The sequence below is a fragment of the Symphalangus syndactylus genome, chromosome 9, assembly GCF_028878055.3.
Source record: "Symphalangus syndactylus isolate Jambi chromosome 9, NHGRI_mSymSyn1-v2.1_pri, whole genome shotgun sequence".
In the NCBI taxonomy this organism is placed as follows: Eukaryota; Metazoa; Chordata; class Mammalia; order Primates; family Hylobatidae; genus Symphalangus; species Symphalangus syndactylus.
Genome location: NC_072431.2, coordinates 35357323 through 35373073, shown reverse-complemented (window position 1 = coordinate 35373073; position 15751 = coordinate 35357323). Strand labels below are relative to the sequence as shown.

Sequence of the window (15751 nt, the reverse complement as noted above, 5' to 3'; positions counted from 1 at the left end):
TTGTATTTGGAAAGGTAACAGTGAGTAATGGCGTGGATGGGTAGTATAAAAAGTCTGCAGGGTTTATCCTGTAATTCTGACCTACCTTAGTTGGAAATGGGAATTTTTTTCAGCTACTAATATTTCAATTAATTGTTGTGTTGTTTTAGGATTGTGATGTTATGAAGAGGCAAAGTCAGTCCATTGTACAAGGATGGGAAAAGCACTTTTAATTACTGTCCCTTTTCTGGTTGAGGCTATATTCCCTCTTCTGGCTTCACCTGATGTCAAGGGAAGGCTTCTCATTCCTCAGAAATTTAGATAGATTTATTTAGACTGTTAATTTTACTATCTGGACCACCCGAGTAACCTTTCCATGATATCTGTGAATTCTGCACTGGACTTCATTGTGGTTCCTCCAGCTACTGTTTTTCTTTATCTGCAAAAGTTAGCAAGATTAAGACCCCAAGCTGAAACATGGCACATCTTTGCTTCCTGCTGACTTTCATGAGCTATTGAATCACCTTGTATCAGCCAGGCAGGAGACAGATGGCATGCTGAAATGAGGCATATAGAAGAATTTCATGAAGGGGACATTTACAAAAGTGTCAGCAATGTTAGGAGAAGGCTGCAAGGAATACAAAAGCACTCTTAATGCAGCAGCAGACCTGAAGGAGCAAGGAGGAGTGATGACCAGACCCCAGAGAAAGTAGCTTCAGTTGTATGAGGGGCAGTCTGATTGGAGTATGACTTTTGGGGGAGGAATGAGTCCTGTGCCAACCCAGGGCAACCCAGCAAAGAAGGAATTGGAGAAGAAATATTCCTATGTCAATCTTCTCTCTCTGGTGCTTTCCCACTGGTGCTTCTCGTTGGCCAAACCAATTGGGAGCTCAAAGGTAGGAGAGCCCATTGTTGCAGTGTGTAGAAGTCACCCTTCTGGGACACACAGAATGATGCAGAAGCATAGAGAGTGGCTCTGGAGGAGCAAACACAGTATCCTACACACATAGCAATTCTAAATTTTTAAATGATGATTTAAGGGTTTCTTTTCATAGCTCAAGGGGTCATCCACCATCACTCTGGCTCCCATACTTCTTCTCTTCCTCCTAGAATCACTAGCTATCCTCTGACACCAGTTCTTTATCCTAACAGAGAACACACCTGCTGCTTGTAATTCTGGGAGGTCATGACCCCCTACCCCCAGTGACATATCTACCCTAGGTTTTCTTGTCAACCTGGGTATGCCTCTGTGTGTGTGTGTGTGTGTGCGCGCGCGCGCTCCCCTTCTCCCCCAATTTGTAATGTAAAAAATCTCCATATCATTAGAATATTCTGTTAACAAAAAGTGACTGGGCAAACAATAAAATAAAAAATGTAATCTTTATTAGTTTTGCACATTTTAAATGTTGGTTAGCATTATTTAGCATAATAGTAGCATTTTCCAGCATGCAGTTCACGAATACAGTTTATCTAAGTAGTTTTAAGAAAAAGAGGAGCCTATGGTTTGCTTCTGTAAGAAACACAAAATGTCCTGATGTAGTTGACTATATAAGTTGACTACTCTGTTTTTGTGGAAAAAAAAATTATGAAGCCCACATTATATTTAGAACAATCTAGAGCAGCATTACTCCAAAGAAATGAAAACATAAACCGAAGTCAGAAAAAAAGAACAAAAATAACATAAGCACTACCTTCAATTCAGTTAGTACAGGTACTACCAGAAATATAAATAACATTTTAAACCATTTTCCAATTGCAAAGCATAATTTGGATATGAATCGTGAACCTATTTTGCTCCTTAAAATTGTGAAATAATCTAAAATTGGCAAATGTAATTAAAAAAGCAGAAATCTACAACTACCCAGTCTTGTTTTCATGTCTTATTTAGCAAATTTCTTTCATGAAAAAGTACTATGGACAGAAAGTAAGAAAAGTGATTGTGATATCAACCTGAAGATAATTTCCTCTTCATATTTATGTACATAATGCTGAAAAATAAAATAAAATGACTTTTTACAGTATTTATATTTGCTTATAAAATTCTAAACACATTTTTAACAGGTTAAGCGGTGTGTTTTTTTAAATGTGTCTGTACAGTCTGGCTATATACCGTATGTTATCCACTTAAAATGTAAAAATAACCAAAAAGCTGTTAAAGTGCTGCAAACTATTGCTTAATGACTTAAATAAATGAGATCTGTTGAACAATTTCCTTGACTTTACCACTGACATATGGTTTCTCATAAATGAGATTCTGAGCAGTGAGAGAAACCAGATACAGCAGCATGGTAATATAAACATGCATTGATAGCATCCAAACTATCTATAAATGGTACAGAATACATTTTATTACCTGTGTAAAGCTTGCACTCTACATTTCTTGTGGTACATATTTGATGCAATAAATACTGTGCTTAGGTCATTATTTGTTTGCTCAAACGTGCACCACAGGGTAAAATGACTATTTACATAATAAATAGCATTTCATTAACATATACAGTGTCAACCTTGCTGAGAGCCGAAGATGGCTAAACAAAGTGCAGGATAAAGCAGAAATTTATAAAGAGTAATTTTGGTCAATTCAGTCTTCTGGCGGTGGAGGGTGAGGGGCAATATTCACTCTTCAGGTTTTTTTTTTTTTAATACAACAAAAAGAAACATAACATTTATGACTCCAGACATTTGAATGAAGTTTGCACCTGCTAAGATTTACTGGCCTATCCGCAAACAATCTACTTGGTCTAGGGACTGGATTTCGCAAAACAAGATCAACAAAGCACCTCCACTTATCACCCAATTACCCCTCCCAGAAATATGGTGAAATTTAAGAACTTGTTTTTCTTGTGACTTTTTCTCATGCACGATGTCTAAGTGCAGCATGCCCTCATGCAAACCATGACTTTGTGTAGCTGGGAGGGCCATGTGGTTGCCATACCCCTCAGGTGGCATACCTGTTATAGAGGTCCTTAGCCTATTTCTCAACAGAAACTTCGTTTACAAAAATAGTCACATATAATAAACACATGGATTAACAAAAAGATGAATCCACTAACAGATTCTGTAAAAATGTGACAAATGTGGCAGTTGAAATGCAAACAGTGGATACAATTACTACACTAAAGTGTTTCATGTTAACCCCAAAATTATAGGTTCGCACCCCTTGAAACTGGTCCCTACAGTCTGACTAGCCATTGTGTATCTTATCTTCAGCAGTGTCAGCTGGTAGTGAGAACAGTAACCTCCTGTCAAGGTCATCTCCCCTTTACACAGAGTCACAGTTTGCTGACAAGGGGTCACTGTCTTATTGTAGGCACTGACCTTAAGGAGATTTGTGTAAAAACAGTCAGTTTGGCATTGACCTCCTAAAGGAGTCCTGTTGATAAAAATACATCACCTTCACAGGCTGTAAACAATTTGTCACCCAATTATTTTTATTTATTTTCATTTATTTCCCTTTGGCTTTTTCATCTTTGCCTTCTTGCTCATGTTTTTCCACAATTGGCTTTGTCACCCGGTCATAGGAAGGTGGACAAGCTGCAGTGGACATGGTCAGATCAGTTTTTTCTGTAATAGAGTTTTCATTTATTCTGTCAATTATCATGTCTTCTTTTATAAGAAGATTAGCCCCACCTTTGATTTTGTTTTTATTGTACGTAAAGGAAGCTTGTTTTACAGTTCGCTTTAAAAGGTGGCGTCTGTAAGCACGCTGAATAATAACAGCAGATACTTCCTCTTGTTTTCGCTTTAAAGTAGTAGTGATTGGCTGATAGGAGACCTTGGAAGGATTGGAAGCCATGAATCGCTCTTCCATCTGTATTCGTAGAGCATCCATCTCTCCACTCTCTCCTAGAACCCGCTTTGTAAAAGCAAATAAGATATCAAGACAGTGGATCCGGTCACCACTCACCATGGGCAAATCCATGGCAATGAGCTGGAGTTTGTTTGGTTGTGGCAGATTAAGAGGCGGTTCAAGCGCAGCTGCAAACTGAGATAATTTTTCAAATTCCATGAACTGAGTTGCATCGGGATCAAACTTCTCCCAAACCTCATAGAACATCTCAAAGTCATCCTCACTCAGGGGCTCTGCACTTTCTTCAGTAGCAACACTGAAGTTCTCCAGGATGACCGCTATGTACATGTTCACCACAACCAGGAAGGATATGATGATGTAACTGACAAAAAAGAAAATTCCAACAGATGGGTTCCCACAATCTCCCTTAACTGAGCTTCCAGGGTTAACTTTATTAGGGTCACAGTCGGGTGGCTTACTGTTGAGAATGGGTGCTAGCAATCCATCCCAGCCAGCAGAGGTTGTAATTTGGAACAGGCAGATCATGCTGTTGCCAAAGGTCTCAAAGTTGAACATGTCATCGATCCCAACTTCCCTCTTAACATAGGCAAAGTTGGACATCCCAAAGATGGCGTAGATGAACATGACCAGGAAGAGCAGGAGGCCAATATTAAACAACGCAGGAAGGGACATCATCAAAGCAAAGAGCAGCGTGCGGATCCCTTTTGCTCCTTTGATCAGACGTAGGATTCGGCCAATCCTGGCAAGACGGATCACTCGGAACAGGGTAGGGGACACGAAATACTTTTCTATCAGCTCGGCAAGAAACATACCTATGAATAAACAATGAGAATACCAACCAGTGAAGAAATCATGCGTTAAAATAAACATATGTTTCTTCTAAAGCTCCAAGGTAAGGTTCAGAGTCCTGAACCCAGTTATATTATCTTAAATATGACAGTGACTTTTTCTGAAATTGCCATATTCTAAATTCTCTATTTACTCCTTTTCCATCGGAAAGTATTGGTAGCTTTGATGCTACTTTCATCTCCCCATGATCTTGGTACTTAAGTTCCACTCTAATATTTTTATATACTCATTTATGTATGTTCTGGTGCATTTCTAAAAGGATCCCAGGTTGATGCTCTTTTTAGTATCCTGTACTTAATGTTGTATTTCAATTCTTTTTGGTCTCCTGTACCTAACTGTAATCTCAGTCTTCTTATTTTCAGCTTGTCTCTCCATTTGCTTTTTAGATAAAAACAATACTTGTAAAGTTAAAAAGAAGAGCTCAAGAAACTAAATGCCTTCAAGTTTAAATGCCTCATTCTGAAAAGACGAAGTGTAAGAGTGTGTGTGTGTGTGTGTGTGTGTGTGTGTGTGTGTAAGAGAGAGAGAAGGAGACGTGGAAAATACAACTTTTATAACTTAGCCACACTAGTTATAGCCAAGGATTATAATTAGTGGGAATCAAAGGCTATATACAATGAGTTGGATATAAGGCTAATTTCTTCAGAGAGGGGAGTGGCATAAAAATCTGTCCAACAGAGGTGCCTTATTTTGGATAGTAAAATATTGAACCAATCATATCCTGTTTAGGGAAGAATGAATAGTTTAGGCCCACAGACAGATGCTTTTCACTTTACTAGAGCTTTAGTTTTGTCTAATGAAATGAGCTATTGCTCATGAGGCTAGTTATATGTTCCAGGCTTTGAAGTATAGTACTGATGATGTCCCATGCCACCTTATTTCCCTTGTGCGTCATTATGATAAACCCATTTTTAAGGTAGTCCAGAAAATCTCTACATGACACTTGCAGAGAGCCTACTATATGCATTTGCTAATAATGTTTAGTCCTTGTCTTTATTCTCTTTTTACGCAATACTTTTCTTTTTTTTTTGTTTGTTTTGTTTTGTTTTTGTTTTTGTTTTGAGACGGAGTCTCGCTGTCGCCCAGGCTGGAGTGCAGTGGCGCGATCTCGGCTCACTGCGGGCTCCGCCCCCCGGGGTTCACGCCATTCTCCTGCCTCAGCCTCCCAAGTAGCTGGGACTACAGGCGCCGGCCACCTCGCCCGGCTAATTTTTTTGTATTTTTAGTAGAGATGGGGTTTCACCGTGTTAGCCAGGATGGTCTCGATCTCCTGACCTCGTGATCCGCCCACCTCGGCCTCCCAAAGTGCTGGGATTACAGGCGTGAGCCAACGCGCCCAGCCTACTTTTCCTTATCTTGAAACCACTTTCCACTAATATCTATATGCTGGTGACTCCATGTCTATTCTCTAAAGCAATTTTCCTGAGTACCAGACTACATTTCTAGTCTTGTTAACAGAACCATCTAGATACTGTATTGGTTCTTCAATCTCAACATGTCAAAAACATTTTTATTTTAGTTAATAGCACAGTTCTAGTTCAAATGAATGAGGTTTTACCACATTTACACTAAGTATATTATTCTAAATGGATAGAATAAGAAACACTACTGACGTATAGTAGGAGACATTTTGTTAAAAAACCAAACACACATGGATAAAACGTATCAAAATATTTACAGTGATTATCTCTGATTGCTGGGATGATCTTGAATCTAATCTTGATTGTTTCAACTTTCACTTTTATTTAACTGAATTTAAGAACTTTAAATATTTCTTACCTACAATGGAGAGAATGACAACCACAAAATCAAAAATATTCCAGCCAATGGTAAAATAATAATGGCGTAGAGAGATGAGTTTCAGTACACACTCTCCAGTGAACAGCACAATGAACACCAGATTGATTCGTGACAAAATGGTAGTCACATATTCACTCTGGTCATCTGTTTCCACCATCATTGTGACCATGTTAAGACAGATGAGAATCATGATGCTTATGTCAAAAACTTGTCTGGTTACAAAGTCAAAGACCATTCCTTGAAATTTGTTCTGTAGAGAAATAGAAATGCTTTTAACAACAAAGGAGTTTTCTCATGTGCATTAGCATTAAGTACTTTCTGCATTAATTGACTTTCTAGTTTCTTGCAAAGTAGTCATTGGCCCTGATTTTTGTAAGAATGATTTATAGCATATTAATTGTTAAAATTTAGTTATTTAAATTGCCATTTACTAATGTGTATTTCTCAGAATAACAGTCCCTTGTCCAAAGAGGGTTTCTGATAAAAACAAACAAACAAACATTCAACACTGTATACTTCTTCCAGAGGTATGCAACGCATATCAACATTTTAAGATCATGAAAAGGTAAGAAACTCATTTAATTTTTTTTCAAGACTTTCCAATGATCAGCTGGACCATACATCCATTTTAAAATATAGTACTATTAATATTTCACTTGTAGTATTCTCAAATAATTTTTAAGGAGAATTGGAATTTCTAAGACACATCTATAACATTATGCATTTAAATACCATGTATGGCAATATTCATATTCTTCTACCAAATAGCCTTGGCTAACATTGTCAGACACAGAATGCTGAACCTGCACAAGGATAATGAGACCAGAATGACATTTCCTATATGTTTATGTCAAAAAAAAAATTCACGTTCTTTGTCATTGATCTGTGATTCTGCTTCCCATTTCTGCCACTGCTAGTCACTGAAGGCCATCTGCAGGCTTATTTCTTTGGGCTACTGAGGAATTCTGAGGGCATTTTCCAACTTATATTTTTCCTACAAATTGTTGGTTCATTTCTACTCTTAGTGCTAAATTTTAATGGAGAAAGTACATATTTCTCATCATTCTTAGGAAGGCAATATTCAATCATCACAACATGAATATTTGCTAGTATTTTTTTCCTTGATGCACCCTAGAAATTACTGAAACCTCTCAGATCATCATCATAAAAATATTTATAGTGTGGGATAATAGCTGTCCATTTTCATAGCAGTTTGTTTGTTTCATCGTGGAAGCATGAGTATTGTTATTTATCATGATAAACTGTAATTACTGACCCTGACTTCTGCAGACATTAGTAACATCTAACTCTATAGCCATACATATGAATAGTACATACTGGAATTCTTTCCTCCTTTAAAATACTTAGTATCTCTAGTGAAAAATAAAATAGAAGTAAGCTGTTATTTCACTCAACACTTCATCCATTTCTTAAAATATTAGAAAATTGCATTTCCTATAGCCCCATCCCAAGGTTTACTTCTTTCCCTGATACTACTTGGCAACCGTTCTTGAGTTGTGTGATTAACTTTCTCTTGTGCACATCACATTGTCTATGTGTCCATTGGCCAATTAATATGGATTCTAATGGGGTGCTCTTAAATCTCTTGAAGTCAAGGGTGTATCTTCTATTTCTTCTTTTTCTTTTTTGGTCCTTAATTTTTTTTGTTGTTACCATTACCATAAAAGTTACAAACTAATGATGCTCTAAAAGTGAAAGAAATTTTTCCTACTGGAAATGTTAGCTACTTTCTTTTTCGTGAGACAAGCATGCAAGTTTTTGTTTTTATATTTTTCCCCCATATCATTTGATATTTCTTACTCCTGGTCGAGGTATAGGCTTTTGCGGTTTTTTCGATCCTAATTTTTTCATTGCATTGTAGTATTTCTTCTGTTCTTCTGTCATAAAGATGTCTTGACCTCCAAAGTATAGAAAAGAAAATTCAAACTGGTTAAAACTGTGTCCTTTTGCACATTTTTTTCAAAATTAAAATAGAAAATGGATGGCTAAAAAAAGAAATACAAAATTCAACTGATTAGCATAATTATATCTGGGATTTAAAATGTAAAAAATTAATAGTACTCTTTAGGTATGATAATATTTAATTCCCTAAATAATTCAAAATTGACTTTATTATTATTATCTTATGAAGACAAACACCCCCAAATCTCAAAAAGTTTAAGTATTTTACCCAAGACCTTATGCTTAGTGAGTGGCGAAATTTGGTTCACTGAGATAATAAATACTTGGTACCTTATACTATACATACTACATTTATGATGTTAAAGGCAATAATTTTCTTAGTTAAATGTAGCAAAGAGTTAGAGTATGTATACTGCAAGACAGTTTGGAGTTACTCATTAAAAAAGTCACTCTAACTCTGTCAAGAATTGGAGCAAAGGGAAAACTGGATGAGTTAGTGAGAGATTTAAGGGATAAATCAGAGCTCATAGCATAGTAAGTATGGGACAGACCAGTAGGGATAGAAGATTGGAACACTGGCAAGTAAGTGAAATGGAGTAGCCTGATATTGACTACAGAATACTACTGGTAATAAGAAAAGGGAATTGAGGGGAGAATGTTCTGTAGTGAAAGAAAGCACTCATTCATTATACAAAAAGCAAACATACTGAGCAAGTGAGATGAAGCAACAGTACATAAAGGAAGAAATACAAATGGCCAACGAGCACTTAAGAACATGTTCAAATGTAATAAAATACATAAAAGTCATAACAATTAAGGTGATAAAAGTCATAAAAATTAAAATTAAATGCAGTTTTCACCTATTAAATACCAAATATAAAAACAGAATGTTTGGTGACATTGAGGGAACAGTGGCATGGGTTTTCATACACTGTTATTGGGAGTTTGAGTAGTTTTATTACTCTAGGGGAGTAAAATACTTCATTGTGGGAATTTATTCTGAGGAAATAATTAAAGCCTTATTTTCTCTCCCTCTTTTTTTTTGTACGAAGACTTTCAACAAGGTACTATTTAAATCATTAAAGATTAAAAACAATCTAAATTATCAACCTACTGGGGAATGAATAAGTAAATTATGATAATGCATATATGAAGACTTAACAAAATGAGAAAATACTTATGTTAAGTCAAAAGTGGAATTTATAATTATAGATAAAAAGTACAACAATAAGAGTATGTGTAGAAATAGTCTGAACAGAAAAACAAAATGTGAATGGCAACAGTTACTTCCAAGTGATGATATTTACTTACTTTCCATATGTTCTATAATGTACATAGGTAATTGGGACAATCAAATGAGCCTTATAAATGATAAATAATAGTCGTACAATTCAAGACTGAAAGGGATAGCTTATAATTAAATATCTTGGAGAAAGAAGTGGGAATATATAAAATAAATCAATGAAAGAAAAAAGCATAAAAATAAACACTAGAAGAAGATTACATCTAGTGCCTAATTTATTGCAAAGAATTAGTTGGAGAATATATTTTCAAGGGGGAGTGGGTAGTTGTAGGGATAAAATAACAAGTTGCTTTTGGGAAAGAGGCATATTCGGTTGCTTTCTAGTTTTATTCTAATTATTATTTTTTAAAAGATAGAAAATGTTTCTTGATAATGAATAAGAGGAGGAAAAACTTTATGAACCTATGAACAAGAGTATGGAACACAGTTATTCTTAGCTTTCTATAGCCGGAAATATATGGATAGTGAATGACAGAGGAAGAGGAAGGAAAAATCAGTTATAATATATACTCCCATTTTGTTTCTAAATTCAAGTACTCATTTGGCAAACACTCCAAGGAATAATTTTCTATCTCAGTGGGAGAGAAAATATTAGAAATACTTATCTTCTTTTTCTGCTGGTTGAAATTATCTATGATGACACCAATAAACAGGTTCAAGGTGAAGAAGGACCCAAAGATGATGAAAATAACAAAGTAAAGATACATGTATAGACTTTCTTCATACTTAGGCTGGAGTTCCACCTACCAAAGGGGAATATTTTGTAAAATATTACCATACATTTTAGTGCTGGAAATGTCATTGGTGCTTTTTCATAACAATAGAAAAAATTATTCTTACTAATATGTCAGCATTTTTTTTTTCCTGAATCAACTACCTCTAAAAAACATCCTGGAATTAGCCTTTAGGGATGTTTTCATGTGAAAAATATGGCTACTATGACATTCTAAAATCTATTTTTATAATTATAAATACAAATAATATTCTTCCATTTGAACAGTAATGTGCTAAATTTGCAAGCTTTTAAGGTACTGAATTTTAGTAATTTTAAAATTATTAATAAAAAATTTAAAACTATAAATATCTATAGGCTAGGTTTAGAAACAATCATTCATGTATGCATGAAATAATGTAGCAAATAAGAAATGAGTTGTTCATTCAGATGTTTGGCACTATACCCTAAAGTAACAGTCATTGAATTTTTCAGATTAAGTAGACATAAATGGACAGTCCATTTTATAAATCCTCAGTTGATTATTCAATTCCTACATTGTGCTTTAAACAAATGGGCTATTACTTATAATTTAGTAATGGACTGAAAGGGTCACTGTAGTTTTTTAACAGATTCGTGTCCTAAAGGCAACAAAGTTAAAAATCAACTAAACACACAAAACAAAATATAAGTGACAAAGTGAAATAAAACAACTCTGGAGGTTATCAAAACGATAGTTAACATAAAACTAAAGCTATTTGAAATGCACTTCAAGAAAGATAACACCAAACTCTATCAGGTTGAAGACTGCAGGGACAGAAGTTATTCTTTATGATGATAAACTAAACAGATGGGACTTCAGAATAGAAAGATGAAGTTTTGAAGAGCAAAGTTGGAATGAGTATGAATTTCAGTTTAGGTCATGGAGCCTGAAAGAGGCTGAAATCAAATAAAATAGGTTTATACTTTGGTGATACACACTTAAAGGAATCTGTTGGCCACAGAAGTGATTGCAACATTAGTAAAGGCTCCAGTCAATTTATGAATGCTAAAATCATATAAAAACATTATTTTATATGGTTTAAAATATGATTATTTGAAAGAAATCATCACAGTAATCTAAGGCTGACAGAACAATATCCATAACTTTTCATGCTGTCTAATATGGAGGGTGACTATACATTTCAACTAATGATATAAATCATACATTTCTTCAAATTTGGTCCTGCACACTAAAATTACTACTAATTATATAATGTGTGGATAAATAGGAAACAAAATAGAATATATTTAAAAGAAAAATATTTGTTAGTTACTAAATACATGAATTTGTTACTTTGGTTTTCAAAATAATTCATGTGTTGAATTATCTTAGTAAGATCTTTCTGATAAACATTGCTATGCTTGAATATTTTTACCTGTCACACTTTTACCCTAATATTTTAAATGAAGATAGAATAATTTCATTTGGTCATTTATGCTTTATTCGATTAATTTTACCACCTGATCAATATTGTAAAAAGACTTAGAATACAAGGAATACTTACATTTCTGGAATCAACTGCTGCATACATTATATCCATCCATCCTTTGAATGTGGCCTATTAAGAAGGACATGCATGTTTTACTTTGGAGTAAAAATAATTTAGACCTGATGTTTAATAAATATTCTTACTGATACAATTTTCAAAAGGGAATATTTTTGAAAGACATTTCAAAACAAATTTTACACAGATTTTGGACCAAGACAGTATCTTAGTATGGTTTTTCATTTCTAGAACACATATGGAACAAAATGGCCATTTGATATATCCTCCCCCTTGATAACCAACTCACAAGCACTTTTCAATTCTTTAGAGTTTATGGTATCATGATATTTAAAGCAGTGTTAAAATTTGCTGGAGCACTTTTTAGAAAGTCTTACAAATGCCAACACGTGTCAATAGCTCTATCAGCTGAATAATTACAACTTAGATTTAAGGATCATCTGCTAAAATTTATCTGCAGGGTGATCAAAGTGATTGAAAATTTAAGATTTCTCTTTATTGTAACAATGTAAGGATAGTAGCGGGATACATAAAGGCGGGATTGCAACTATCCTTTTAAGAATTTTGGAGCAAAACATTTAGAAATACAATCCTTTTAAGAATTTTGGATCAAAACATTTAGAAATAACCCCCTATTCTATTTTCTTTCTGAAATTCTTGAAGATAGTAAGTTAATATGAATAAGAAATGTGAACAATAGTACAGCAGACACTTGGCACTCACAGGATGAAGGTATGATACTCAGGCTAATAACTTACAATAACTTGTTATTTGTCCTGGGGCATGAATTTTGAGTCCTGTGGGCCTAAAAGGATTATCCCTTAGCTAGTGAGGGAGGCTAGCAAAGCCTTTAGCATCTGTATCACAATATATCTTTGTTTTGATAACACTAACCCTTATGAAGTGTTGGATATCATGAGACAAAAGCTAAGCAAGGGTGTGGGTGACAGCAGTGAAAAGAAAGTAATGATTCCTAGCTAGAAAGTACAAGGCTTTTGTATATGAAAGAGAGATGTGTTAAATATGTCAGTGGCTTAGGTCAATGACAGAACAATTCCATTACACACTTAGTATAGAAACAGAAAAAAGTGATTCAAGGGACCACTTCAATGACTTACTAATCAATAGAGAGGTGATTCTATAAAAGCCAAATGTGAAGCATTATTTTAGATGGTTTTTTTTTTTTTGGTGGCAGAATATATTTAATAGCTTTGTGCAGGACCTTCACTATATTTTCAGAATTGCTTACATTTTAAAGGATTGCTTAAAATTTTTAATTTTTCTTTCCTCAAATTTATGGAGGAAGTGGTTGCTTTAGTGATATTTACAAGTATGGTCATTAGTTAAGGGTTAGAATAAGTGCCCAAATAAATATCATCACGTGTCGACAATTTTTAAAGAAACCATTCTTGCCAGATTTTTTTAACTTTTATTTTTATTTGTCTTTAGAGACAGGGTCTCACTATGTTGCCTCCACTGGTCTAGATCTCCTGGCCTCAAGCAATCCTCCAGCTTTGGCCTCCCAAAGAGCTGGGATTACAGGCATGAGCCACCATGCCCCACCCATTCTTACCAGATTTAAAAAATCTCTATTTTAATTGCATGAATATTATTCAGAGTAGGTCAAAAATGTTAAGAAGAGAAATAAGAATTTCCAACAAAAAGGTGGGAAGAATTTGTAAAGTAATCATAGTAGACACCTCTGGAAGAGCTGCAAAAGGGTTTTGACCAGAGTTGGTTTGTTTGCTTAGTTAGTCTTCTGGTTGAACAGTTGAAATCATAACCTTGGTGAGCAAAAATTGATTTCTGCCCTAAAGACACTGTAGAACCACAAGGGAAGAAAGAAATTGTAGTTTTTTTTTTTAAGCTGAGTTTTCAAATAATCTGGACTCTATTTTATTCCCTGCTTTGTTGTGGTGCTGCTGCAGCTAGAAGCAGAATCAAATGAAAATGTTTAAAGGGCCACCTTTTTTAATATAAATTATATTTTTCTTGGAAACCCAGTCTTAGAGACCCAATAGTGAAAACATTAATATTTAGGATAAAATAGACTTAAATAATGGTGCTGAAAGGTCATTTGAGATAAGACAACAGCTGCTTGTGCTTCATTTTTGTTTCTAGTTGCTTCCAGGTATTATTTCCATTTCACTATGGGGATCCAATTCTCTTCTTTTTTTTTTTTTTTTTTTTTTTTTTTTAGATGGAGTTTCGCTCTTTGTTGCCCAGGCTGGAGTGCAGTGGCACCCCTCACTATGCCGGGATCTAATTCTAAAACCTAAATGTCATTCCCCAAACTTTGATCCAAATATTAGAACTCAGTAGCAGTTAATCCCTACCAATTAATTACAGTCCAATTAGGTGTATTAAGTGTATTTGTTTTGGAAGATGATCTATCTGTTAAGTGTATTCTGTTTTGGTAGCTGATCAGTGAAACAAGACTTATAATCACAATAAAAAATGGCAAAGTTACTGATTTATTAATTTACTTGTTTATATAGAAAGAAAGAGCAACATAGAAACAAAGAAAATACAAGAAAAAAGACAGAGAGGTCTTTGTTTGGCCTGGTCACTACTGACTATATCTGCAGTCCTTACATGTAATAAAGTTTTCACCCATCTGGGCTCATAAACTTGTACTAACAAATTGAGTTTTTTTGAATAGAAAGAAATATATACTTTTTCTTAGGAACTAAATAATAGATGTATGTCATTATTTTGTTATTATTCCAAACAATAAAAATATTCAGAGAAAATAGTGTTCACTTACAACTTGAAGCAAAGAGAGATACCCAAATCCTACATTATCAAAGTTTACTTTCACATTTTTCCATCGAGCAGTCTCATTTCTTTCTATTAGTTTTAGGCAATCAGTATGATTATTCACGTCTTCGATGTCAAACCTGTCACCAGTTGTGGTGTTAATACAGTGGTAGAATTTGCCAGCAAACAAATTTACGCCCATGATGCTGAAAATTAGCCAGAATATAAGACAAACCAGAAGCACATTCATGATGGATGGAATTGCTCCTAAAAGGGCATTCACAACCACCTAATACACAAATGGAAAAAAAGAAAAGTCAGAATTCTTATCTATTAATAAAGAAAAAAAATCCCCTAGTAATCTCTGGTCTTTCCATTTTTTTTTCTATCAAGACTACTTATTCTAGGATATGTAAAAGCAAGGTTTAAAAAAAATCTTAAAATTCATTTTTTTTCTTAAGCAATACACTTAGGAAAACAACTATAGGCAATATAACCAAGAAATGAAACAAAAATGTTTTTTAAAAAAAGGGAGGGAGAAGCATTAAAAGGTTAAAGGAAAAGGAAAATCAGAGGAACTTGCTGCTAGATGAAGTCAGAATTGTGTTGTTTATCAGAAAAAAAGAAAAGTTAAAAAGCCTATACAGAAGTTTAACTCATTTTAAAAAGGCAATATATTAAAGAACAAAACTAAAACATTTGGACCTGAGTTGATTTGACCAATATATTTTTAAAATAACTTAAAAATTCAGATGATAAATATAAAAAATATTATTAAATACCTAATATAATTGTCTTTATTCATGCATTGCTATGACTAATAATTTTTGCATAAGAAGCAAGACAATTTGCATTATGTATTTCATTAGATCATCACATCGTTTATTTCAAGCTCCAGTCATGTCAGTTGTTTCATTTACTGAGTTTAATTCAAAAAACTTATTTCAAATGAAACATAATAGAAATCATTTCTTAGGAAAATAAGAAAAAGAGGGATGCCATACATAGTTCTCAAATCTGATGTGATCACATGAAGTTCTGTGTTCAATTATTATCTACTTTTTTTT

General features: G+C 34.3%; 1 protein-coding gene and 1 long non-coding RNA gene across 2 annotated transcripts in view; one reads left to right on the top strand and one right to left on the bottom strand.

Annotated features, from left to right (window-relative positions):
* LOC134731424 (uncharacterized) overlaps positions 1-15751 on the top strand; it is a 423644-nt gene that overhangs the window by 40065 nt on the left and 367828 nt on the right. The window contains exon 2 of the long non-coding RNA XR_010113657.1: positions 4377-4682. This is a non-coding gene — a long non-coding RNA (uncharacterized lncRNA). The remainder of the gene's footprint in view (positions 1-4376; positions 4683-15751) is intronic.
* The window catches only part of LOC129489402 (sodium channel protein type 1 subunit alpha), a 138036-nt gene continuing 123625 nt past the window's right edge, over positions 1341-15751 (bottom strand). Inside the window, exons 23-28 of the mRNA XM_055291908.2 lie at positions 14692-14973; positions 11925-11978; positions 10271-10408; positions 8261-8365; positions 6419-6689; positions 1341-4602 (exon numbers count right to left, since the gene is read on the bottom strand). Of these exons, the coding sequence (XP_055147883.1) occupies positions 3425-4602; positions 6419-6689; positions 8261-8365; positions 10271-10408; positions 11925-11978; positions 14692-14973 (2028 nt within the window). The 3' untranslated portion in view covers positions 1341-3424. The remainder of the gene's footprint in view (positions 4603-6418; positions 6690-8260; positions 8366-10270; positions 10409-11924; positions 11979-14691; positions 14974-15751) is intronic.